The sequence below is a fragment of the Ceratotherium simum genome, chromosome X (assembly GCF_057802395.1).
Source record: "Ceratotherium simum simum isolate JZ-2026a chromosome X, ASM5780239v1, whole genome shotgun sequence".
Lineage (NCBI taxonomy): Eukaryota > Metazoa > Chordata > Mammalia > Perissodactyla > Rhinocerotidae > Ceratotherium > Ceratotherium simum.
Window position 1 is genome coordinate 89,186,318 of NC_141940.1, and position 26,994 is coordinate 89,213,311.

At 53.1% G+C, this 26,994-nt stretch overlaps 1 protein-coding gene across 1 annotated transcript; it reads left to right on the forward strand.

Moving 5' to 3' along the window:
* The first annotated feature begins 812 nt into the window (after window positions 1-812).
* On the forward strand, window positions 813-26,146 carry CACNA1F (calcium voltage-gated channel subunit alpha1 F). Its single transcript, XM_087426437.1, has 47 exons — window positions 813-837; window positions 2,250-2,499; window positions 2,875-2,980; window positions 3,166-3,305; window positions 3,558-3,700; window positions 3,800-3,952; window positions 4,575-4,771; window positions 4,882-4,985; window positions 5,598-5,746; window positions 6,031-6,123; window positions 6,236-6,329; window positions 6,501-6,527; window positions 6,680-6,840; window positions 7,753-7,978; window positions 8,891-9,098; window positions 9,191-9,311; window positions 9,427-9,508; window positions 10,377-10,422; window positions 10,605-10,656; window positions 11,133-11,283; window positions 11,466-11,595; window positions 12,091-12,150; window positions 12,296-12,402; window positions 12,485-12,572; window positions 13,028-13,135; window positions 13,223-13,275; window positions 14,775-14,921; window positions 15,742-15,943; window positions 16,030-16,188; window positions 17,292-17,402; window positions 17,646-17,729; window positions 18,798-18,926; window positions 19,274-19,339; window positions 19,606-19,697; window positions 20,121-20,280; window positions 20,518-20,645; window positions 20,929-21,025; window positions 21,218-21,320; window positions 21,586-21,687; window positions 21,864-21,994; window positions 22,241-22,375; window positions 22,626-22,795; window positions 24,304-24,429; window positions 24,530-24,657; window positions 24,752-24,864; window positions 25,245-25,442; window positions 25,717-26,146. Exons 1-47 carry the CDS (start codon window positions 813-815, stop codon window positions 25,945-25,947), a joined length of 5,886 nt encoding a protein of 1,961 aa, XP_087282563.1. The 3' UTR covers window positions 25,948-26,146.
* The last annotated feature ends 848 nt before the right edge of the window (window positions 26,147-26,994 follow it).

A 26,994-nucleotide genomic window follows, 5' to 3' on the forward strand; every position in this document is an offset into this window, starting at 1 on the left:
TAACTTGTAGTTACTAGTATTCAGGCATTCAATAAATGCTTTATTTTAATGTTATACATATGTGTAAACTCCAAAGAATAATTACATAGTAAACACTCATTTAACCACCATTCATTAAAAAGACCACTCTGTCTTCATTGCTCAGTAGTGCCACATTTGTCATAAATCACGTGTACATATATGTGGGGCTCAGTTTCTGAACTCTGTTCTTAATTACTGTAGCCTTATAACAAACCTTGATATCTGATGCGGCAAGTTCTCTCCTCTTATTCTTTTTCAAAATATCTTGGCTTTTCTAGGTCCCTTGTACATTGATATACATTTTAGAATCAGTTTGTCAAATTCCAAGGAAAAATCTTTTGAGATTTTGTTTGGGACTGTATTGAATCACTAGATTACTTTAGGAAGAATTGACATCTTCACAATATTGACTATTTCAATTAATAAATTTAATATATCTCTCCATTTATTTAGGTCTTCTTTAATCACTTGATAATTTTTTCCATGGAGATCTTGCACATATGTTAGATCTATTCCTATGTATTTCAAATTTCAGATACTGTTGGGAAATTATATCATTTTTCTTATTATAGTATCTGACTGTTTGGTGCTGGTATATATTTTGTACAAACATTTTTTAAAAATCAGTGCCTTTTCGGTTGCCAGGCTCTGGCCCACAAATGTCCCATCTTTGCCCCCGATCACCCTCCCATCCGACCCTGTTATGGCCCCACCCTGTGACCTTAATCCCTCCAAAGCTGGGGGAAGAGAGGGGGGCTGTGTGCAGATGGCTCTTCAACCTCGAAAGGAGGATGTCGGCATCTGAAGGCGGGAAAGGTGAGAGCAGCCTTCCACCCCTACAGACCCTTGGAGCAAGCCTGGGCTCTGCTCCACCCTCAGCCCCTCTGACCTGCCCACCACCCACTAGGACCCCACGCCGGAGAGCCTCTGGGGGACCAGAACCACATCACCCTGTTCCCATTCCAGCCAGCCTCAAACACAGCCTTACCACTACCGAAGCCTGACCCAGACACTGTCCACTGTGGCCTCCCAGCCCCACCCTCAGCCTTAGTTCCCAACTGAAACACAACCCCAATCCTGGCCCCAAGCCTTATCCTAGTGCCCACCCCAACTCCAACTCCAAATCCAGCCCCAAGCTTAATCCTAACACAAACCTTACCAACCAGAGGGCAAACCCCTGTTAGAGCCCAAACCCCAACGTAGATACAGACCTTACCGTGAGCTCTCAGGTCACCTAACCTCAACCCCAACCCCTGGATGTCAGTACTCTTAGGGAGTGGGTCTCTGACTTTCCAGAAAGAGCACAGATCCATTTTTAAGGACCGAAAAAATAAATAAGTAGAGATAGAACACACACTTGATGGTGGTAGTAGTTCATGAGGGCTTGGAGTCACAGACTGCCTGGGTTTGACTCCCAATTCAGCCTCTTCATCAAATCACTTAAACTCTTTGCATCAATTTCCTCACCTGCAAAATGGGAATAATACCATGTGCCAGACATTCTTCTGAATGCTGAATTCATTTAATCCTCACAACAGCTATAATATAGGTACTCCTCATCCCTTAATACAGATAGGGAAATTGAGGCTCAGAGAGCTTACCTAATTTGCTCAAGGCCACACACAGCCACCAAGTGGTAGAGTAAGTATTTAAACTCAGTTTGTTTCCTCCAAAGCTGGGGATCTTAACCAGGGTAACCTACTGGCCCTGGAGGCTGAAACAAGGCCATGGGAATGGCCTTAGCTGAAAACCCCAATGCAAAACTCAAATCCCACCCAAACTCAACTTCAACCCTAACCTTGATCCTAATTCTAATCCCAGCTCATTCAAATACCCAGTCCTAACCCTAAATCATATCTCAAGCACACTCCACTCCCACCTGTATTTAAACCCAACCCAAAATCCACCGCTCAAATTTAACCCTAAAATTGCCTCCAGCTATAAACTTAATCCTACCCCATGCCAATTTAAACTCTACCCTCAAGTCTAACACAAACCCTACTTCACTTGGAAGCATAATTTCACCCTCACTTCCCTATAAACTCTCATTCTACCCCCAATCAATTCCAGTACCAACTCTTACCCCCCAATCCTTAACTCAGGTACCCCCAACTCTCCCTAATTTTACGTGCTCTTCTCTCCTCTCAGACAGAGAGATGAGATCAGGTAGAAGGCAGCCATGATTGCCCCAATACCCTGTCCCTCCCTGACTCAGTTTCTCCACACAGACACCACCCCAGAGCCCAGTCCAGCCAATGGGGCAGGCCCTGGTCCTGAATGGGGGCTGTGCCCTGAGCCTCCAGCATCAGGGGGTGAAACTGGCGGGGCATCGGATCTGGGGACCCCTAAGCGAAGGACTCAGCACAGTAAGCACAAGACAGTGGCAGTGGCCGGTGCCCAGCGGTCACCCCGGGCGCTCTTCTGCCTCACCCTGGCAAACCCCCTGCGGCGGTCCTGCATCAGCATTGTGGAGTGGAAGCATCCTGGAAGGCAAGGGCAGGGTTCCAGGGTGATGGTCACCAGGGTACCAAGAGTCAAGGTTTGGGTCAGGGCTGGACTGGAGGAAGGGTGAGGTCACCAGGGATCAAGGGTCAAGAACTGGATTCAAGGGGGAGTTGAGAAAGGTGAAGGTTACCAGGGAGGATCAAGAGTCAAGGACTAAATCACAACAAGAGCTGAGGATGGCTAAGGTTTCCAGTGGGGTCAAAGTCAAGGCCTTGGTCAGGGCAAGGGTTAGGAATGTCAGAGCTGGTCACTTTGGGGTCAAGGGTCAACATTGGGTGAGGAGGGCCCCAAGAGAATGTGGAGGTTCTGAGACTACTCTGCCTGGGTCCTTGACTGTGTCCACCTGAGGCCCTTCGACATCCTCATCCTGCTGACCATCTTTGCCAACTGCGTGGCCCTGGGAGTCTACATCCCCTTCCCAGAAGATGACTCCAACACTGCCAACCACAACCTGGTGAGGCTCGCCCAGCCCCGCCCTGCTCCCAGCCAGGCCCTGCCCCTCTCTGACCCAGATGACCCTCTCCTGCCCAGCCCCACCCTCGGTCCGACTATACCCCATTCGCCTGGCGCCCACCCCCGTCAAACCCCACTGCCAAATAACTTCCCGATCTCCCGCCCTGCCCCCGGCTCCACCCCCAGGAGCAGGTGGAGTATGTATTCCTGGTGATTTTCACTGTGGAGACTGTGCTCAAGATCGTGGCCTACGGGCTGGTGCTCCATCCCAGCGCCTACATCCGCAATGGCTGGAACCTACTCGACTTCATCATCGTCGTGGTCGGGTGCGTTTCTGCGGGAAACATCCCCACACCCTAGTTCAACATCTCACCCCGGGTCTGCTGAATTCAGGGCTCAGGGAAGCAACCGCTTCAGACTGCCCCCATTGGGCAGCCAGAATCAGGAATATTAACATATTTTAAACCTATTTGCATTTCCAGTTACAGGGACTTGTGCTTTTCCAGGGAGAAGGGAGGGGTGGAGGAGGGGGCCCCAAGGCCTGATCCCCGCCTCCTCGTCCCGTGCTCCCCCATCAGGCTGTTCAGTGTGCTGCTAGAGCAGGGCCCCGGACGGCCGGGGGACGCTCCGCATACCGGGGGGAAGCCTGGGGGCTTCGATGTGAAGGCGTTGCGGGCGTTTCGGGTGCTGCGGCCACTGAGGCTGGTGTCTGGAGTCCCAAGTAAGTGGCACGGCCCCTGGGATTGGAGGTGGGGGAGGGAAGTGGGAGGGGGGGTGAGATGACCCCGCCCCTACTTCGCTCGCCCCTCGCTCCCCACAGGCCTGCACATAGTGCTTAATTCCATCATGAAGGCGCTGGTGCCGCTGCTGCACATTGCACTGCTCGTGCTCTTCGTCATCATCATTTATGCCATCATCGGACTTGAGCTGTTCCTTGGACGCATGCACAAGACGTGCTACTTCCTGGGATCTGGTCAGTCATCCCACCCCTCCAGGGACAGGACACTCTCCCTCCATTGGCTCCTAGGCCCCACCCTGTTCTCAAGGAAGCCCACTCAAATTCACAAGACTCTGCCCCCAGGTTCAAGCTCCACCCCCGGATAAACAAGCCCTACCCCTATATTCAAGCTCTGCCCTCCATCCCGGGCTACAATCGCCCCCCTTGCTAATAGCTCCGCCCTATCACGAGACTCCACCCACAGGCCAAGGCCCTGCTGGGCGCTTAAGACTCCGTCCTCCAGGACTGGCCCCATATACTCCGGCCCTTCATCCAGACCCCAGCCCAAGCCTTGCCCCCACCCTTTTTTCAAGAGACCCTCTCAAATTCACAAGACTCCACCCCCAGAATCGTGCTTCACTGCTCTTTACAAGACTCTGCTCCGAGATTTACAGTCCCACTCCTCTGATCCCTGTGGCTGGGACTCAGCTTCCCAGTGGTTCAGAATCACGACCCAACAGAGTCAGGGACTAAGGGATGCCCTTGATTTAGAAAAATCTAGAACCCTGAGTCGAACTTTCCAGGTGGGCGGGGCTCCAGGGTGGCAGCGACTGTGGGTGGGTGTGTTTCGGAGCCCAGAGCTCCAGTCTTCCCGCAGACGTGGAAGCGGAGGAGGACCCATCGCCCTGTGCGTCTTCGGGCGCGGGGCGTGCCTGCACACTGAACCAGACTGAGTGCCGTGGGCGCTGGGCAGGGCCCAATGGAGGCATCACCAACTTCGACAACTTCTTCTTTGCCATGCTGACGGTCTTCCAGTGTGTCACCATGGAAGGCTGGACTGACGTCCTCTACTGGGTGAGGTGAACGGTGGGCACACAGTGAGGTGGCTACACCTGCCTTTCCTCCCTGAGCTCAGATGGGAATGTCTGCGTACCCTGAGAGATGCATTCCCTCTCTCTCCCCAGATGCAGGATGCCATGGGGTATGAGCTTCCCTGGCTATATTTCGTGAGTCTTGTCATCTTTGGATCCTTTTTCGTCCTCAACCTTGTACTCGGCGTCCTGAGTGGGTGAGGAGCCTAGACACCCACCTCATCCTGCCCCTCAGGCCTGTCCCTTTTTTTTTGTTTCTGGCAAACTCCTAGGCATCCTTCAAAACCCATCTGAAATACCCTTTCATTCATTCAATCAACACTAAGCGTCTACCAAGGCGCCATTTTAGGAATGGAACAAGAGACAAAAATCCCTGCCTTCCTGGATACAACATTCTGGTGGGGAGAGACAGACAATAGCAACATACAGAATAAATAAGTGTATGTGTGTGTGTACATACACATGCACACACATATATATGTAGTGTTTTATGGAATATGTTCTATGGAAAGAAAGGAAGGATAAAGATAGGAATGGCGAGATCTTGCAGTTATAAATAGGGACAGTCAGGACTGGCCTCCTTGAGAAGGTGTTAACTGAGTAAAAATGTGAAAGAGATGAGGGAGTGAGCCATGTGGATATCTGAGGAAAAAGTGTTCCAAGGAAAGGGAACAGCCAGTGCAAAGGCTCCAAAGCTAGAATGTGCTTGGCATACTCAAAGAACAGCAGGGAGGCCAGTGCAGCTGGAATGATGCAGACGAGGGAGCCAGGGTGGTTCCCCCACCTAGCCCTCTACCCTCCTCCCTCAGGGAGTTCTCCAAGGAGAGGGAGAAGGCAAAAGCCAGAGGGGACTTCCAGAAGCTGCGGGAGAAGCAGCAGTTGGAGGAGGACCTGCGGGGCTACCTGGACTGGATCACACAGGCGGAGGAGCTGGACATCGAAGACCCCTCAGCTGATGGTTCTGTGGTTGAAGAGGGCCTGGCCGGCCATCGTAGGCAACCCCAGTCTGGCCCATTCCCCGCTCCCTGCATGCCTCAGATGTGGGCTGCTCTCCTGAGACCCAGCCCCAACCCGCAACAACTCTAGGCCCAGCCCCCAGTTATGGCCTAGGACATAGAACCCAGACCCAGACTCAGATACCCTTCCTGGACTGTACCCAGAACAAAGACTCCGAATAACGCTCCCCACACACCCTAACCTGCCCCAGGCCATGCTCCCCAACTGTCCTCCCTGTCCATGCAGGGCCGCAACTGGCAGAGCTGACCAATAGGAGACGAGGACGTCTGCGCTGGTTCAGTCACTCCACCCGCTCCACACACTCCACCAGCAGCCACGGTGGGTCCAGCCAGGTGGAGGAGGGAGGCGGGATGGGTAGGCAGAGGAGAAAAGCCAAGGGTGGAACTCTGGGGTCTTCATGCACTGACCTCTATTCCCACCCTGTCCACAGCCAGCCTCCCAGCCAGTGATACCGGCTCGATGGCAGAGACCCCAGGCAATGAGGAAGAGGAGGAGGGGGCTCTGGCCAGCTGTACACTTTGCCTGTAAGGACTCCCAGCCCTTGACCCCTGACCCAGTGCAGAACCCAGTCCAGAGCCTGACTCCAGTCCTGACTTTAGCCTCAAACTTTGACTTCAGCCACTGACCTCCGACCCCAGCCACTGACTGCCCTTCAGCCCCTTTTGACGCCAACCTCCCATCCCTCTCTTTTCCAGAAACAAGATCATGAAAACCAGGGTCTGGTGAGTTGGGAAAATTATGTGACACCTGGACCCCATGATTTTGTGAGCCCCACCTCCAAGGCCCCCATGACCGCCGGGCTCCCCCACCTGAGCCCCCCAAGGCAGGCTTAGGTAGGCAATCTCAGCCAGTGGGCTCCCCCTTCGCACCCTAGTCGCCGCCTCCGCCAAGCCAACCGGGGCCTACGGGCGCGCTGCCGGCGGGCTGTCAAGTCCAACGCCTGCTACTGGGCCGTGCTGCTGCTCGTCTTCCTCAACACGCTGACCATCGCCTCAGAGCACCACGGGCAGCCCATATGGCTCACCCAGACCCAGGGTGCGCCCCTCCGCCTGCCAGCCCTTTTCCCCAGCCCCCAATTCCCTCCACCCCTGAAACCCAAATCCAAGATTTCTAGGGTGCCTCAGACCCCCAGACGCTGCCTTCCCACCCAAATAAATGCATAAGCCTTAGCCTGTCCCATCCCACCTTGTAGCTTATGCTTCTGTAGTGCTCGTTGTGTGCGTCAAGCTGTTCTCAGCGCTTTACGCGTACTAACTCAACTTCTCTTCACCTCAACTTTCTGTGAATTAAGTACTAAAGCACAGAGTACTGAGCACCAAGGTACTGAAGAGTTAAGTGACTAATCCCAGGACTCAGCTAGTGAGTGGCAAACCCAGGCAGCCTGATTCCAGAGCCCAGGCTCTTAACACCACACTGTCTGGACAAGTTAACCCCCTCATGCCTCAATTTCCCCATCTACAAGATGGTGGTAGTAATAGTATCCACTTCATGGGGTGGTTGGGAAGATTAAATGAGTTAAAGTGAAAAGTGCTTATAACATTGCCTGGCCCAAATAAAGCTAACACTTGATAAGTGTTAGCTCCTAATATTATTCATTTTAACCTTAACCCCAACCTGAATTCTGAGCACACTTCTAACCCCAACCCTCAAACCAGCCCCAGTCCCAACTAAACTCCAGACTCTAACTCTACCATTGAATTGGAGTTCTTCTGGACTCAGAGGCTGACTGAGGCCCCCACACCAACTCTGTCCCTCACCCCAGCTCTAAGCCCCTCAAAACCTCGCCCACTCTGACCTACAAGCTCACTCCAATCCCTAACCCTAACCCCACCATCAGCCTGTGCCTGGTGCAATACCAGCTACCCCAGACCGCCCCATAGTCCCTACCTCCTCACATGTCACCACAGAAACTGGCTAGCCCAGTCACCTCTACCCCTCTCCCCACAGAGTATGCCAACAAAGTGTTGCTTTGTCTGTTCACGGTGGAGATGCTTCTCAAGTTGTACGGTCTAGGCCCCTCTACCTACGTCTCCTCCTTCTTCAACCGCTTTGACTGCTTCGTGGTTTGTGGGGGCATCCTGGAGACCACTCTGGTGGAGGTGGGCGCCATGCAGCCCCTGGGCATCTCGGTGCTCCGATGTGTGCGCCTCCTCAGGATCTTTAAGGTCACCAGGTGTGTGTGGGGGGGCGACTGGGACCCCCAAACACAGCCCCAACAGCCCACATCCCAGCTTCAATTATAGCTTAATCTGTATCACCTTTCATTTAGCAAATATCCATTGAATGCCTACTGTGTGCCAGGCACCCTCCCAGGCCCTAGGGAAACACCAAGGAATCAAAGCAGACACAAGTTCCTGCCTTCATGGAGATTAAAGTCCATTGGGGAGGATGTCTACTCCATTTCCATTCCCTTCCTCAACCTCAATCTTTGAACTCAACTCCATACTCATTCCCAACCCAAACCCCATCCCCAACCCCCAGTCATTACACCATCTCTAACCTCAACCCCCAACCACTCATCATCCACAAGCTCATTTACAGCCCCAACACCCAATCCCAAGCCCAACCCCATCTCCAATCTCATCCCTAACTTGCAGCCCCATCCCCATCACTAACCACAACCCCTACATCCCTAACTCCTAACCATTAGCCTATCTCCAACCACAACCCCATTCCCAGCCTCAGCCCCAGCCCCAGTCACATCCCCATCCCTTCCTCTGTTCCAACCTTCAACCACAACCTTATCCCCAATTCAGTCATCTACAACTCCCAATATTCCCCAATCCCTAACTCCAAACCCAGTCCCAGTCCCAATCTGAAACTCAATTCTAGCTTCACCAACTTCTATATAACCTCTATCCTAACCTCATCTCCCATTACACCCCTGATGCCAACCCTAACCCCAAACTCAACCTTCCCCTCATTTCTTATTCTCACCTCACCCCAACTCCAAAATCACTTCCAACCCTGACACCAAAGCTCATTTTAACCCAGCCTGCCCCGTTGCATCCCAACCTGGAGCCCTGCCCTGGCTCCTGACTCACCACTGGACATGTCAACCCTGCCCTCTCCATCTCTGCTGCAGGCACTGGGCATCTCTGAGCAATTTGGTGGCGTCCCTACTCAATTCAATGAAATCCATCGCATCCTTGCTGCTTCTCCTCTTCCTCTTTATCATCATCTTCTCCCTGCTTGGCATGCAGCTGTTTGGGGGCAAGTTCAACTTTGACCAGACCCACACCAAGCGAAGCACCTTTGACACCTTCCCTCAGGCCCTCCTCACTGTCTTTCAGGTGGGGCCTGGATATCACGGGATGAGTGGGTTGAGAGGACCCTAGGGTAGGGGGAGAGTCCCCAGAGCTTCACCGTGACCTCCCACCTCCAGATCCTGACGGGCGAGGACTGGAACGTGGTCATGTATGACGGTATCATGGCCTACGGTGGCCCTTTCTTCCCAGGGATGCTGGTGTGCGTCTATTTCATCATCCTCTTCATCTGTGGCAACTGTATCCTCAGAGCCTTGGGGGGCTGGATGGTGGCAGGGTGGGGAGTGGATAGGGGGACCTAAGTGGTCCACAGGCAGGCTGCTTCTCCATCCTTTGCAGCCTGAGCTCACCCCAGACATCCTGTTAAACGTGTTTCTCGCCATTGCTGTGGACAATCTAGCCAGCGGAGATACAGGCTCTGAAAAGCACAAGGGCAGGTAAGATCTGGCTCTGCCCTCAAGACAATATCTCCCTGGAATGCCTGACTGGGACCCCTCACACACATCCCATGGCACCAGAGATGCCTCGGTCACCCTAGCAATCCCTAGCCCCAGATCCAACCTGCCAGTCTTCATTCACTTGACATGCGTTTGTTGAGCACCTACTTTGCACCAGGCCCTGTTCTAGACACTGAGGAGACAGCAGGGGTCAAGATAGACATTCTAGTTGGGGAAGGCAAGCAAAACACAAACAAATGAATATATAATTAATTTAACTAACATATGCTAGTGATATGTAATGAAGAAAAAGAAAGAATAAAAGAATCGAAAGAAATGAAGATTGCTATTCGAGTGAGGGTCATCAAGGAAGGCATCTACCAGGGGGTGACAGTTGAACAGAGACCTGAATGAAGTGGGGGAGTGAGCCATGCAAATATCTGGGGGAAGAGTATTGAAGGCAAGGGGACAGCAAATGTAAAAGTCCTGAGGTGATAATATTCTTAGCACATTCAAAAAAACACCATGGAGACACCATGGAGTGGAGTGAGCAAGGAGAAGAGTGGTAGGAGGTGAGCTCAAATGGGCAGAATAAGGGGCCAGATTGAGGCAGGCATTCTGGGCCACAGTGAGGACTTTGGTCTTCGCTCTGAGTGAGTGGGAGCCATGGGAGGGGTGTGAGCAGAGAAAGGATGTGCCAGACTTAGGATTTAACAGGGTCCCCCTGGCTGCTGTGGGAAGAACAGACAGCGGAGACGAGGGCAGAAGCAGGGAGGTTCTAAGAAAAGTCTGTTCTGACTGCAATGCCCTCCTCAGCCTTGCTCATCTGCCGCAATCCTTAGCAATCACTCCCCATTTCCTCACACAGGGAGAAGAGCACTGAGGAGAACCCCCCACAGGAGAATGGAGAGTTGGTGAGTTAGAAGCCTGGGGACTGTCTATATCTCCCACTACCACCAATACCTGTCTGTGTGTGTTTGTCTTTAACCTCCATCCTCTATTAATTCCTTCATTATTGCATCCCTTCCGTGCCTCCCCTGTGTCCATCCCCTGGTGTCTCCCCCGCCATCGATGACCCCCATCTTCCTGTCCCCAGGTGCCTGGTGGAGAGAATGAGGAAGAGGAGGGTGCAAACAATGAAGGAGCAGGTAAGTGGGCAGGGCCAGGTGGAGGAGGTGTGGGACCTTAGGGACAGCACCCAGGCAGAGCCCTTGACCCCTGAGACCCTCTTCTCTGGGGAGCAGCCTTTCCTGAAATCATCTTGAAAATAATGGGCTTGGTGTGTGGCCAGCAACATTTGGGATGTTGCGATTAAGGAAGAGAAACACGTTTTGTTTTACTGCAGAACTTCTCAGAGCCTTTATTATAAGACGGTGTGTATATAATGGAGAGGATGGTGATATTCATTCAACAAGCATTTCCTGAGCTCCTATTCTGTCCCAGGCACTGTTCTAGAAGTGCTGGGGACACAACAGTGAACAAACAGACTAAAAGCCCTTCCCTGAGGAGCCGACATTCTAGCAGGGAGATGGGAAGAATATACTGTGTGACAGGAACTGTTCTAAATGCTTTACATACACTTTCTCAATTAATGCTCTCTCTTTTGATCTTCTTCTGGTGCCAGACATGGAGGAAGAGGAGGAGGAGGAGGAGGAAGAGGAACAGGAGGAAGGGGGTGCAGGGCGTGTGGAACTCCTGCAGGAAGTTGTACCCAAGGAGAAGGTGGTACCCATCCCTGAGGGCAGTGCCTTCTTTTGCCTCAGCCAAACCAACTCGTGAGTGCTGGGAGTGGGCGGGGGCCAAGGCAGGAGGGGCTGGGGCAGGTGGAGGGCCAGGGAGCAGCCAAGACTACCGGGTGCATGGCCTGATGCAACAGGGCCTGAGCTGTATCCCTCGGACTCCCCCAATCAACTCTGTGGTGCTGGGTTCTGACTGTGGCCCATTCCCTACTCCCCAGGCTGAGGAAGGCCTGCCATGCCCTCATCCACCATCATGTCTTCACCAATCTTATCCTGGTGTTCATCATCCTCAGCAGTGTGTCCCTGGCCGCTGAGGACCCCATCCGAGCCCACTCCTTCCGCAACCATGTGAGCCTTTGGCTGGTGGCTGGGAACTGGGGGGACACTCCCAGGGGTGTCCTACTGGGCACAAGCCCAGGCCAGGGTGGAAAGAGGGAGAAGAGCCCTGGCTGGGCAGAGAGAGAGGAGTAATAATGGCAGTTGCTGCAGGGCCAGCCTTTCCTGTGTATGCACCACACTTGAGGAAGCGCCATGGAGGGCAGCAGGATTTGAGGAGGAAACTGCACTCAGAGAAGTTGGGCAGGCTGAGGGCAGCCACGTAGCTGGGTAGAGGCAGACAAGCCCAGATTTGAACCCTAGTCTTCCTGATGGCCAAGCCTTGTGGCTTGTAGAGAAGTCCCTGATGGTGATGAAAGAGGGAGACAGAGAGAGAGGGAGGGAAGAAGGGAAGGAGGGACAGCAAAACTTACAGAGAGGTACACACGCATGTGCACACACACACACACACACCCAGGATCCCCTTCCACCATGACTCAGTGGCTCCCCCTCTTTCTCGCCCTCCAGATTCTGGGGTACTTCGATTATGCTTTCACCTCCATTTTCACTGTGGAGATTCTGCTAAAGGTGACTAATGGGCCCCTAGTCGTTCCTCCAGTTGCCCCAACCCACTCCCCACCCACCCTCACAGCCCACCTCCCCTGTTTTCATCCCCAGCTCCCCTCTCTATCCCCAGATCTGGGGTCTAGACTGATGTCCTCCTACCCCTCAGATGACGGTGTTTGGGGCCTTCCTGCACCGTGGCTCCTTCTGCCGTAACTGGTTCAATCTGTTGGATCTGCTGGTGGTCAGCGTGTCCCTCATCTCCTTTGGCATCCAGTGAGTGACCCTCTGCCCACCCCATTCCTCCCAGAACCAAAGCCAGGCCCAGGCCAGGGCCTGAGAACTGCCTCCTCCCCAGCTCCAGCGCCATCTCGGTGGTAAAGATTCTGAGAGTACTCCGAGTACTGCGTCCCCTCCGAGCCATCAACAGGGCCAAGGGACTCAAGGTAACCCCACTCTTCCCCACCCAAGCCCACAGGACCCCAGCCCTGTCCCGCCCCTGGGGCCAGGATCACCAATCAGACTGACCGTTTGTGCTGATGCTTGACCACACAGCCCGGACCCGACATGTAACCACATGTCCTTGGCCACTGGCCATGTGGCCTGATCCATGTTCCTTACAAATGACCACATATCCCTTACCAATGGCCACTTTTCTCTGGTCCGAGTCCCTGACATGTGGCCCCATATCCCTGCCTGGCAAACAGTTATTCCTGGCTGGTGCCCACACATCCCTGGCCCCTATCACGGCCCCTTGACCACATGTCCCTGACCACACATCCCTGACCCACGACCACATGTCCCCAGCCCAAGTCCCTGAGCTCCATCCACACCCAGAGTCCCTGCCCCGTGACCGCCGTGGCCTGTGGTGTCCATTAACCATATTTGTGGGTTCCCGCAGCATGTGGTGCAGTGTGTGTTCGTGGCCATCCGGACCATTGGGAATATCATGATCGTGACCACACTCCTGCAATTCATGTTTGCCTGCATTGGCGTGCAGCTCTTCAAGGTAGGAGGAAACACTGGAGGGAGGCCCAGGCATGAGTCAAAGTCGGGGGTAAAGGGTCAACTCGCTTAACAAATAGCCTTCCTGCAGGGGAAATTCTACAGTTGCACTGATGAGGCCAAACACACCCCCCAGGAATGCAAGTAAGTGCCTGAGACCCTGCTCTCCACGGAGTGCAGGACCCCTCCCAAAGGCCATAGAGACCCCTAATTCTCACCAAGGCCCCTAAAACCCCAGAGCTTCCTCCCAAGAACTGCAGAGATGCCCCAGATTTTATCAGGGCCCCCAAGATGCCCAGAACTCCCCAAGGCCCCAAGATTCACCCCCAGAAATCTCCCAAGAACTGCAAAGGCCCTCAGATCTCACCAAACCCTAAGAGGCCCCCAAGTACCTCCCCAACACCCCTCTCCACATCCCCCAGAGCTGCCTACATTCCACTCCGGATCCCCCAGCAATCCCCAGCCCCCTCCCCACCGCCCACTGCTCAGTACCTGTTTTCATCTTGAGACTCCTGTGGAGGGTAGTGGTTAAAAGTGTGGGCTTTGAAGTCAGACACTCCTGGTTCAAATCCATCTCATGAGACTTGGGTACATTTCTTAACCTTGCCTAGTCCCATTTTCCTCAACAGAAAAATAGGAATTAAAAAAAGTGTGGCTGGAGGCCAGCCCGGTGGTGTAGTGATTAAGTTCACGTGTTCCACTTCGGCGGCCCAGGGTTCACTGGTTCAGATCCTGGGCGCAGTCCTGCTCACCGCTCATCAAGCCATGCTGAGGTGGCATCCCACATAGAAGAGCTCCAACTCAACGACTATGCTACACAACTATGTACTGGGGCTTTGGAGAGAAAAAAGAAAAAAGAGGAAGATTGGCAACAGATGTCAGCGCAGGGCCAATCTTCCTCAAAAAAAAAGAAGTGTGGCTAGGGGCCGGCCTGATGGCTTAGTGGTTAAGTTCTTGTGCTCTGCTTTGGTGGCCCAGGGTTCACGGGTTCAGATCCCAGGGACGGACCTACGCACCACTTATCAAGCCATGCTGTGGCAGGAGTTCCACGTATAAAGTAGGGGAAGATGGGCACAGATGTTAGCCCAGGGCCAGTCTTCCTCAGCAAAGACAGGATTGGCAACAGATGTCAGCTCAGGGCTAGTCTTCCTCACAAAAAAAAGTGTGACTCACACAAGGTTGCTGTGAGGAGTAAATAAGTTACTACATGGAGAGTGTACTACAATGTAAAGGTACTACATGAAAGCCTAGCATAGTGCCTGGCATACACTTAGTGCTGATAATTGTTGGCCATTATTAGTATTACTTTTTCCTGGGTGGCAATGATAATGGTGATGATAGCTAATATATATGGTACCAACTATGTGCCAGACGCGATTCTCATTGACTGACTTAATTAATCCATGTAACAAGCCAGGAAATAGGTTCTGTTATTACCCTTATTTCCTAGATGGGGAAAACTGAAGCACAGAGAGATTAAATGCCCAAGTCACCCAACCAATAAGTGGAGGGGTAGGATTTGAACCCTGGCTATCCAGCTCCACCACTATGCCCTGCTGCCTCCATGCTGGAGGCAGTCCCAGTCCCCTTTCCACAGCTCCCCACCCCTCTTCACCCACCCAGCCTGTCTGCAACATCCACAGGGGCTCCTTCCTGGTCTACCCAGATGGAGATGTGTCACGGCCCCTGGTCCAGGAACGGCTCTGGGTCAACAGCGATTTCAACTTTGACAATGTCCTTTCAGCCATGATGGCCCTGTTCACCGTCTCTACCTTCGAAGGCTGGCCTGCGTGAGGGGCAGGGCCCCAGGGATGGGCAGGGGACTGGGCAGGAGTCTCTAGGGGATTAGCTTGGGATCTCCTGGGGATGGGCGGGAGGGTATCCTGGGATGTGATAAAGGTGTCTTGAGACTGAATAGAGTTTTCTGAGGACTGGTGGGCATATCAGAGGACTGGGTGGGGGGTCTCCCAGAAGTTAGATAGGGGTGCTTTGGGGACCTGGGAGATCTCCAAGTATTGGGTAGAGGTCTCTGAGGGACTAAGTGGAAGTCAAGAGAGGACTGGGTAGAATTTAGCGGAGACCAGGTAGAGTTCTGGGGGGACTGGGCAGGAGTCTCAGAGGAGATGGAGCTGGAGATTCAGGGGTTTCCAGAGAGCTGCACAAGTCTTTGGGGTACTGGTTGAAGATCTTCGGGGAGGATGGAGCAAGGAATTCAAGTTGATGGGACAGGAGATTTAGAGATCTTTGGGGGCTTGTAGGAGAGTTCTGGGGAGCTGCATGGGGATCTCCAGGTAGCTGGAGAAGGGGATTTGGGAGTCTGTTGGAACTTAAGGGATTTGGTGGTCTTGGAGAGCCTGGATGGGGATTCTTTGGAGGGCTGTATGGTGATCTCTGGGTCTCTGGTGGGCTGGGACAGGGGATTTGGGTGTCTTGGATGGCCTGGTGGGAGTCTCTTGAGGTATGTATGGAGGTCTCAGGTGATTAGGTCAGGGGATTTGAGGGTCTTTGAGATGCCAAGCAGGAGATTCTGAGGTGTCTTGTGATAAGGTGTTTGGGGGCAGGTCTGAGGGGGCTGGGATATCCCTTCACCTGCCCCCACCTGCTCCCCAGGCTACTATACAAGGCCATCGATGCACATGCAGAGGACAAGGGCCCCATCTATAATTACCGCGTGGAGATCTCAGTGTTCTTCATTGTCTACATCATCATCATTGCATTCTTCATGATGAACATCTTTGTAGGCTTTGTCATCATCACCTTCCGTGCCCAGGGCGAGCAGGAGTACCAAAACTGTGAGCTGGACAAGAATCAGGTGACCTCTGACCCCAATCCATGGTAACCCCCCACATCCTTGCCTTGGGACCCCACTTCTCACTCATGCCCTACACCCATATGCAGCGCCAGTGTGTGGAGTACGCCCTCAAAGCCCAGCCACTCCGTCGCTACATCCCCAAGAACCCACATCAGTATCGTGTGTGGGCCACTGTGAACTCTGCTGCCTTCGAGTATCTCATGTTCCTGCTCATCCTGCTCAACACAGTCGCTCTAGCCATGCAGGTCTGAGATTCCCACTCTAATCTCTTCCAGACACCTGACCCTTTTCTGCCCACACAATCCCTTGGGAAGCATTAGGAATTATTTAGGTTGCAAGTAGCAACCCACCCCCCCCGACTGACAGGGACTTAAGCTATAAAGATATTTGCCAGGATTTCTTCAAATCTAAGGCCAATAATTGTAAGTTGCATCCTGATTTCAGAGATGTAAGAATGTGAAAAAAATGGCATATGGCAACTGCAAGTTGCCATTGATGGTGAAATGCACCCCAATTTTAGAGATTCTAAAATGAGAAAAGATGGGCATCCTGGAGTCAATGAAATATGGCAGTTACCTCACATAACAGGAAGTGTAGACACAGGCTGTTTGCTCATTGCTCATCAGGGACCCAGGCTCTATCTTCTATCTGCTTCAATATTCTTGGCTAATTGGCTTTTGTTCTCATGATTGTTGCTTCATGGTCACAAGATGGCTGCCACAGCTCCAGGCATCAAAACCACATTCATCGTTCATAAATAGAAGATAAAAACAACAACAAACAAACACATAGAGAAAGAGATTGGATTGGGGGTTACCAGAGGGGAAGTGGGGAGGGAGGAGGGTGAAAGGAGTGATTAGGCACATGTGTATGGTGATGGATTGTAATTAATCTTTGGGTGGTGGACATGATGTAATCTACACAGAAATTGAAATATAATGATGTATACCCGAAATTTATATAATGTTACAAACCAGTGTTACTGCAATTAAAACACACACATTCAAGGCAGGAAAAAGGAAGGAAGGTTGCACCAGGGGGCTCTCCTCATCTGAGCTTTTTATTGGAAAGCAAAAATATTTTCCACAGAAGCCACTCAGACAGCAGTAGGTTTATGTTTCTGTCTCATTAGTCAGAACTAGCTGCAAGGAAAACTAGGAGATCAAGAGCTGGGATTTCCAATAAGCAAAATGGGAAGCAGACAGTGTGCGAGGTTTGGCCGACCCTTAGTGCTACCACATCCCCAGACTCACCTCAGTCCAAGCCAGAGAATATTTGGTTGGGAGTGGCGGGGGCAGGGGGTATTCTCTGCCTTAAGCTCTGTCCCACATCTGATTTCCTTCCCCAGCACTATGAGCAGACTGCTCCCTTCAACTACGCCATGGACATCCTCAACATGGTCTTCACTGGCCTCTTCACTGTTGAGATGGTGCTCAAAATCATCGCCTTCAAACCCAAGGTGCCCCCGAGCCCTAGATCCACCCACAGTGGGTTAATTCCTTGAGGCGGAGCTCATTGCAGAGCTTTCAGGGGGGCAGAAGCCAGGGAGTCATGAGACTAGGGAGTCTGAGGGATCCAGATGCAGGCCCATCATGTGGTCCAAGCCAGACCCTGCCTCCTCAATGCCCCCTACCACTACTGGCCCCCTACCCTAGCTTGCTAGCTCTGAGAAGACAGGGCACTGCTTTCCTTCTGCCTACAGCATTACTTTACCGACGCCTGGAACACGTTTGATGCTCTTATTGTTGTGGGCAGCATAGTGGACATTGCCGTCACTGAAGTCAACGTGAGGACTGGCCTCTCCACTAACCCACTCTCCCCCTACCAACCTTTCCCCACCTCAACCCCAGGGCATTCTTTCACATTGCTGGATGGCTCCCACTCACATCCACCCCAGTCCTGGAGACTCAGTACTCCTCATTCTAGCTCTATCTCTTCTGAGTCCCTCTTGGGTTCAGCCAAAGTCCCTCTCAACCAGCTTCCTTATTCCATTTGCAACCCTTCCTCTGGCTCCAGCACCTCCTAAAATGACTCTCCTGTTATTTCTATTATTTCCTTCATTGGCTTTACATCCTTCTCCATTGGCTCCATCATCTCCACCAACTCCTGCTTTGGCTCCATCATCTCTTCTGACTCCTTCGTTGGCTCCATTTCCTCCACTGACTCCATTGTCTCCGACACTGGGCCTTTCGTGGCTCTGTCATCACCACTGACTGCACTGTTGGCTCCATCATCTCCTCCACTGGGTACTACATGGTTCTGTCACCTCGACTGACAACGCTGCTGCTTCCATATCTCCATCACTGGCTTCTCCATTGGGTCCTCCATCGGTTCTCTCGTCTCCATCAACTCCACGAAACCACTGGCTCCATCACTTTCTCCATTGGCTCCAATATCTCTCCTCTATCATCTGCTGAACCCTCTCTTTTCCCTTCTACCCTCATTACCAACTTTTCCCACAACCATCTTGATCCACTACCACATAACCATCCCCATTGTCCCTTGCATAATGACTCTACCATCCATTATCTCCTATATCTGCTCCATCATTTATCCCCTTGTTCACTTGGGCCTGTGATCTCATCATCTCCTCTGTTACATCTGTCTTGGCCATACCTCCCTCCAGAATGGTGGCCACCTTGGCGAGGTAGCTCCCACCTCACAACAGGGATTCTCTGCTTACTTCCACACCCACCCTCCTTTCCTTTTTTCCTGAGCGTCCTTAGAAATGCTCCCTGACCACCCTGGGGCCTGAGTTCTGAGGAATTTGGGGGCTGGGAGGGCCATGGCATGAGACAGAAAGGTGGGTGGGGCAAATGTAAACTGAGCATACCCACCGCACTCCCAACCCCAGAGCTCTGAGGACAGTTCTCGCATTTCCATCACCTTCTTTCGCCTCTTCCGAGTCATGCGGCTGGTCAAGCTTCTCAGTAAGGGTGAAGGGATCCGCACATTGCTCTGGACATTCATCAAGTCCTTCCAGGTAACTCCCCCTCCCTTTGACTACCTGTTGCCCCCACCTCACACCTCTCAGCTTGCCCTTTTACCACTCCCAGAACTACATCTCCCAGCATGCCACACTTATCTGCAATTTACCATTTCCAGTTTTCTCTCTTTTCTAGGCCCTCAATTCCCAACATGCCTTGGCCTTACTGACCTTACTCTATTGTATTTAATACTGTGTCCACATTTGGGAGACACTGGTAGTCATAAGCACTTTGGGGAGGGACCACATCTCTCAGTAGGCCCAGGCTTGAGGCAGCAGTGCTTTCTGGGGATTATAGTTCTCTGCCTGGATCTGAGTATCTGTCCTCCTCTCCACCCCCATAGGCCTTGCCCTATGTGGCTCTTCTCATCGCGATGATATTCTTCATTTACGCAGTCATTGGGATGCAGGCAAGTGGGGAGCCTAGGGAGCATCCCTCAGGAACTCCTCTGCTGAGGGGGATTAGGTAGGAATAGCCCCACAGTAGAGGTGGTGGGTGGAAAAACAGACAGAGAAGCTGGATAACCCTGAGTCAGTCCACACATCTGTGAAATGGGATCAGCAGTGCCTGCTCGTCAGGGTTGTGAGGATCCTTTGGGTATTAGGAGTTGTGAAATGGGTGGGAACCTATGGGAGCACGGGTTCACCCCTCTGACACAGCCTCTGTGTGTCCCAGATGTTCGGCAAGGTGGCTCTTCAGGATGGCACACAGATCAACCGAAACAACAACTTCCAGACCTTTCCACAGGCTGTGCTGCTTCTGTTCAGGTGACATCTACCCCCTTCCCTGCCACTTCGGTCCCCCACACGCCTTCGGGTGCGCACACACCCTCTCTGGGCCTCAGACTGCCTGAGCTGTGGAAATAACAGGGTAGTATGAGGCTCCATATTGCCTGAGACCTTTTCTGGCTGTGATCTGAAGAGCCTTTTAGAATATTCTAGCCTCAGACATCCTTTTCCTGGCTGTAAGATGTATCCCCTTCTTAGGCCTCAGTGCCTCATCTGTAAAATGCAAACATGACTGTCATCAACGTGGCCACACCAGCTTTTAAAAATATTGAAATGCTATCTGTGCCAGATGTAGCTCCTGGCAAGAAGCGGATCATCTCCTCACCCCTCCAGCCCCCACAACACCACTTGCTATGACTTCATAGCCTCCTCTCCAGGATGGCACCCATGTGTGATCCTCAGGTGTGCCACTGGTGAGGCATGGCAGGAGATAATGCTTGCCAGCCTTCCCGGAAGTCGCTGTGACCCTGAGTCTGACTTCAGCCCTGGCGAGGAGTTTACCTGTGGCAGCAATTTTGCCATCGCCTATTTTATCAGCTTCTTCATGCTCTGTGCCTTCCTGGTGAGGATCATTTACCCACAACCACCACCACTGACATGGGGGCTGGCCCTGAGGGGTTCAGGGATGAGGTGGGTAGCCCAGATCTTCAGAGTGGGTGAAAGGGCTGGCTTGGCAACAAGGTCAACCCAGGGGCTCACAACCCAGTGACCATATGAGCTTACCTCAGCCTCCCACCAACCCCCCACACCTTGCTTTGCCCTTCATCTAACCACCCCACCCCCACTCACTGGCCCACAGATCATAAATCTCTTTGTGGCTGTGATCATGGACAACTTTGATTATCTAACCAGAGATTGGTCCATCCTGGGCCCCCATCACCTCGATGAATTCAAGAGGATCTGGTCTGAATATGACCCTGGGGCCAAGTATGCCCTCTAACCCCATACCTGGGATCCCAGGAGCCAGTGCACTGCCCCACACAGTCCTTCAGCCCCCAAACCTCTGACCAATGCCTCTCATTACCCAGTCAGTAGATGCCCCCAAGGTTCCCACTGCCCCTGTCCTCTGCCTCCCTCCACCCCAACTGCCCTGGCAGGCTCTGGGGTGTTGGTGGGAGGAGGTAGTGATGAGGTGGTGGGGCCTTGAGAAAGGGCTAGAGGGGGTTTCTCCAATCCAGTGGTGCCTCCCACCCACCCCCACCTGCCCCAGGGGCCACATCAAGCACCTGGATGTTGTTGCCCTGTTGAGACGCATCCAGCCCCCACTGGGATTCGGGAAGCTGTGCCCACACCGAGTGGCCTGTAAGGTCTGTGCACCTGCCCACCCTACCCCCTGCCTCTGAGAGGGCTGTCCACCACACAGCAGGGATGGGCAGGGACCCTGCCTTGGGTGGGGAGCGAGTGTTTGGTTGCATCCTCCAAGGTTTCTGCCCCCCGGCATTCGTGCCTGCATCCCTGGTATTAGCTCAAAGTGGGTTCCATGTCCCTGGTGTGCACAGAGACTTGTGGCGATGAATATGCCCCTCAACTCAGATGGGACGGTGACATTCAACGCCACACTCTTTGCCCTGGTTCGGACATCCCTGAAGATCAAGACAGAAGGTGTGTGGGAGGGATGGGGAAGGGGCAGGAGTGGGAGTGACCCTGGGGAGGGTACAGGGAGCAAACTCTTTGAGTCACGGACCCCACTCATAGCTCTGAATCTCAAAATGGGTGACTTTGGCTTCTCCAGGCCTGTTTTCCCATCTGTTCAATGGGGGCGGTGTGTGGCTGCCATAAAAGCTTGTGAAGCCCCCTCCAACGGTGAGGGAATGGCTGTGAAGGGCTCGTCCTATTGGTTCATGGCCCACATCCTCTCCCGATGCAGGGAACCTGGAGCAAGCCAATCAGGAGCTGCGGATTGTCATCAAAAAGATCTGGAAGCGGATGAAGCAGAAGCTGCTAGATGAGGTCATCCCCCCTGCTGACGGTGAGCCAGCCCCACCCCAATTCCTTGAGCCCGCCTCTGAATGTCAGATGATTGCTCTCATCACCACAAAACCAGCACTGGCTGAAGGGGAGGGGCAAAGGGGAGTCCATTCCGTGGGTAGGGTGGGGGAAACAGAAGACCCCTGTGTGACCTTGCCTCCTCTCACTTGCCCCCAGAGGAAGAGGTCACCGTGGGCAAGTTCTACGCCACATTTCTGATCCAGGACTATTTCCGCAAATTCCGGCGGAGGAAAGAAAAGGGGCTACTAGGGACTGAGGCCCCCCCAAGCACTTCCTCTGCCCTTCAGGTCTTCAGAGTGGGGCCTGGGGTGGGTGGGGATATTTGGGAGCACTGTGGCTGAGGCTGACCACCCTCTTAATCTCATGGAACCCATGTCACAGATGAGGAAACTGAGGCCCCAGGACCCACAGAGGGTCAGGGGTGGCTGAGGAGCCCCTTCCCCACCCCCGGCTCCTGCATGGGAAGCAGGCTCATGGATGGGGGCGTTTAGACACTGAGCTGTCCTGCTTCCTTATTTTTCCACCCCTCCCAGGCTGGTCTGAGGAGCCTACAGGACTTGGGTCCTGAGATCCGGCAGGCCCTCACCTGTGATACAGATGAGGAGGAGGAGGAAGAGGGACAGGAGGGAGAGGAGGAGGAAGATGAGAAGGACTCACAAATGTACAAAGTAAGGACAAGTTTTCACTCCCCAAGGAACTCTTGATTGTAAAATACTCCCTCAGTCCCCTGAAGGACTTCGACATTGCCTCTGGGGAGAAGCCCCCCTACAATAGACAAATGTTTATTTGGTACCTACCATCCACTGTTGGAAGGCAAGACTCAGAATCAGCCCCTGGGGAGCTCATTGGAGACACGCTATATGACCAAATGTCTTAGATATAACATGGATGCAACACTCAGTCCTGTGACTCCCACAGGCCGCAATGGGCTCCCAGCCCCCATCTCGCCGGAGCTCCATAATTTCTGTGTCTCTGCCTGCTGGGGACAGACTTCCAGATTCACTCTCCCTTGAGCCCAGTGATGACGATGCAGGGGCTCCCAACTCCAGACAGTCCAGTGTGCCCCAGGCTGGACCCCACGCTCACAGGTATGGTCAAGGGTCTGGGGGAAGACTGTGAAGGAAGGCAGGGACTAGCCACAGCATTGGGGTAATTCAGGGGGCATAGGAGGAGGGCCTAAGAGGGCTTCTGAGTGGAAATTTGGGAAGGATGGTGGGGATTCAAGGGCTCAGGTAGGAATAGAGGATAATAAGAAATTCATGTGAGAAAGGTAATGCAAAGGTTCAAGGCAAAAAGCACATGATGTGGAAGTAAATGGATTTAAGTTCAAATCCTGGCTCTGCTATTTGCTAAGTGACCTTGGGCTAGTCACTTACTTTCTGTGATCCTCAATTCCCTTGCCTGTGAAAGGGCGATGATAATGACACCTTACCACCCGGGGATGATGGAAGGATGAAATGAGGTCACACCTAGCTTTTACAGCCTCCTCCTCACCCCCCCATCACACCCCCAGTTCTTATGTTGAAGCTGTCTCTTCAACAGACCAACTTTGATTTTTTTGAAATGTTAGGTCCTCCCAATGAGAAAATTGACAAATTTAATTTTCTTCTATTAAAAGAAAGGCCACGGGCCGGCCCTGTGGCTTGGTGGTTAAGTGCGCGCGCTGCGATGCTGGTGGCCCGGGTTCGGATCCCGGGTGCGCATCAAGGCACCACTTCTCCGTTCATCCTGGGGCCGAGTCCCACATGCAGCAGCTAGAAGGATGTGCAGTTACGACACGCAACTATCCACTGGGGCTTTGGGGGGAAAAATAAAATAAATAAAATCTTTAAAAAAAAAAAAAAAAAAAGAAAGGCCAGGCCCGGTGGCGCAAGTGGTTAAGTGCGCATGCTCCACTGTGGCGGCCCGGGGTTCGCTGGTTCGGATCCCGGGCGGGCACCGACGGACCGCTTGTTAAGCCATGCTGTGGCGGCGTCCCACATAAAGTAGCGGAAGATGGGTGTGGATGTTAGCCTAGGGCCAGTCTTTCTCAGCAAAAAAGAGGAGGATTGGCATTCGATGTTAGCTCAGGGCTGGTCCTCCTCACAAAAAAAAAAAAAAAAAAAAGGCCAGGGCTGGCCCCGTGGCTTAGCGGTTAAGTGCGCGCGCTCCGCTACTGGCGGCCTGGGTTCGGATCCCAGGCACGCACCGACACACGGCTTCTCCGGCCATGCTGAGGCCGCATCCCACATACAGCAACTAGAAGGATGTGCAACTATGACATGCAACTATCTACTGGGGCTTTGGGGGAAAAAAAAAAGGAGGAGGATTGGCAATAGATGTTAGCTCAGGGCCGGTCTTCCTCAGCAAAAAGAGGAGGATTAGCATAGATGTTAGCTCAGGGCTGATCTTCCTCACAAAAAAAAATAAAAAAAATAAAAAAAAAAAAAGGCCATATCCACTTTAAAATGATGACAGCAGAAATTTCCCCAATAAAAGAAAAAAATAAAAGCCCAGTGTTTCTGTAGGAGATGGGGCATGGAACAAGAGAGAACCAGCAGCCCAGGGCCACATATTGGGGGGATCTGGTCTGCCTAACTTGCCTTACTTTCCCCAGGAGAGGCTCTGGGGTTCTCATTTTCACCATTCCAGAAGAAGAAAGTTCTCAGCCCAAGGAAACCAAAGGCCAGGAGAAGCAAGATGAGGAAGAGGAAGTCCCCAGCCAGTACTCTGGCCACGACACGTAGGATGAGCCCATGAGCCATGTGCGGGAGGGCAGGAATGATGGCACCCCATCGCTCATGCCCGGGCCTGAGCTCACCCCAGCCCTCCCTCCTGCACAGGCTCTCCTACCTAGATGAACAGGCGGGGACTCCCCCGCGCCCCATCCTTTTGCCACCTCACAGACCCCAGAGATATGTGGATGGGCACCACGTACCACGCCGCCGTCTGCTGCCCCCCACGCCTGCAGGTGAGAGCGGGTATGGGTCCTAGGGGCCCCCAAGGGTAGAGAGCTGGGAAGCACTGACATTCCTCTTTGCCCCCCGTGTTCTCCCCACCCCCAGGTCGGAAGCCATCCTTCACCATCCAGTGTCTGCGGCGCCAGGGCAGTTGTGAAGATTTACCTATCCCAGGCACCTATCATCGTGGGCGCAACTCAGGGCCCAGCAGGGTGCAGGTGAGGCGAGGGAGGGGGCGGGGCAGCCTAGGCTGAATTTATCAAACATACTACATGTCAGGCCCTTCTGAAGAACGGGGCACATAGGAATTCACACAATCCTCACTGTACCTGTGAGGGGGGTACTGTTATTAGCCCGAGTTTACAGATGAGGAAACTGAGGCCCAGAGAGGCTTACCCAAGATCACACAGCTAGGAAGTGGCAGAGTTGAGATTTAAGCCCAGTCTTCTATGCTCTTAAATAAACTCAAGTCTGATTTACACACATTCAGTTCAACTCCAGTTGTGTTTGAGGGGTAAGAGGTAGGCACAGGAGTGAGTCCTAGACCCTCACACCCCACCGATAAATCACTGCATCCATGATGTTTACTCTGGTCCAGGGTTCCTGGGCAACCCCTCCTCAGCGGGGGCGGCTCCTATATGCCCCACTGTTATTGGTGGAGGAGGGCGCAGCGGGGGAGGGATACCTCGGCAAATCCAGTGGTCCACTGCGCACCATCACCTGTCTGCACGTGCCTGGAACCCACTCGGACTCCAGCCATGGCAAAAGGGGCAGTGCTGACAGCCTGGTGGAGGCTGTGAGTCCTGAAGGGGCGTGGGCAAGAGGGATGCGGAAGAAGGGGAGGAGGTGGGAGCTTGGGAAGGAGGGACAAGGGTTCCCCAGTCTTGTGCATGTAGTGATCCCTTTGCTTTGCGACTTCTGCTCAGCATGATGTGTGCACCACCGGCCCCCCGCTAATTTGCCTGCGTGTCCTCATGGGTACATCATTTATTCACACTGACCTCTCTGTGCATGCTGCTTCGTCTCCATGCTGTGCCCTCTGTCAACACTGATCCCATCTGTGCCCCCAGGTGCTCATCTCCGAGGGCCTGGGCCTCTTTGCCCGAGACCCGCGTTTCGTGGCCCTGGCCAAGCAAGAGATTGCAGATGCGTGTCGTTTGACACTGGATGAGATGGACAGTGCCGCCAGTGACTTGCTGGCACAGGGGACAAGCTCACTTTATAGTGATGAGGAGTCCATCCTCTCCCGCTTCGATGAGGAGGACCTGGGAGATGAGATGGCCTGCGTCCATGCCCTCTGAATTCCCACCTCTCCCCAACTGCTCAATAAACCTCCTGCTCTCCCTTCCCCAGAGGAAGACAGGCATGGACCACACCTCTGGATTTCGGTGTCTTTGCACTGAGGGTCTGGGGCTGCCTGGAGGCCCCCATCTATCCATCCCCTGTTTCAGCCCTGAGCCACTGCCCACACGTGGGTATTTCCAGAAACCAGGACAGCCAGGCCTGATTACAGTATTCAGCGTCAGGGAAGGAGGGAGGAGGAGGAGGAAGAGACAGCAGCCAAAAGAAGCTGGAGACAGAGTGGAGGTGGGGGGGAAGGGGAGGGCACTGGACAGAGATGGATAAAAGAGGAGAGAGAGGATGTGTGAGGGCTTGGATGAGTAGTAGGGGAAAGTCAGAGATTCCACACGGGGTCAGTCAGGTCAGACTAAAGAAGGACAGATGGATGGGAAGGAAAGGATAAGGAAACCCAGAGGAGAGTCCTACCAATAGAAAGGCCTAGAGGTTGGAATTGGCCTGGTATGTGATGCATCTTAGGCAGAGGGGTCCTCTGATAGCATCAGGAATTTCAGGGAGGCTAAATTGGGATCACCCTGTCTCCCACCTTCTGCCTGAGAAACAGAAAATCTAAATCCACTGGTAGAAGACATGAGTGACAGCAAACAGTGAGGCTTCTAGCCTGGGGGAACCCACTCAGGGCCCACCTGGCTCTCCTGAGACCACTTAAGAGTACCTCACCCCCCTTGCACACAGATCCAGGGCTCCTCTTTCTGCTTCGTGCCCTACCCTTGGGGTCTCATTCATTCAGTGAAGGTTTATCATGCATTTACTTCCTGCCAGGTTCTGTTCTGGGTTTCTCTCAGAGCAAACTGATCTGGCTTAGACATGCGACAGGACTTGTCCAAAGTGGTAGTCAGCCCCACTACAAAGGAATTGGAGGCAGTGATGGCAGTGGTGTGGGATGGGGCCACCACTGGGGAGGGTCTGACTTAGGGTCTCCTCCCACCTCTCAGAGCAGGGGTTTCTCATATAATTTGTGTCAATTGAGCAAGGACTGAAATCTGAGA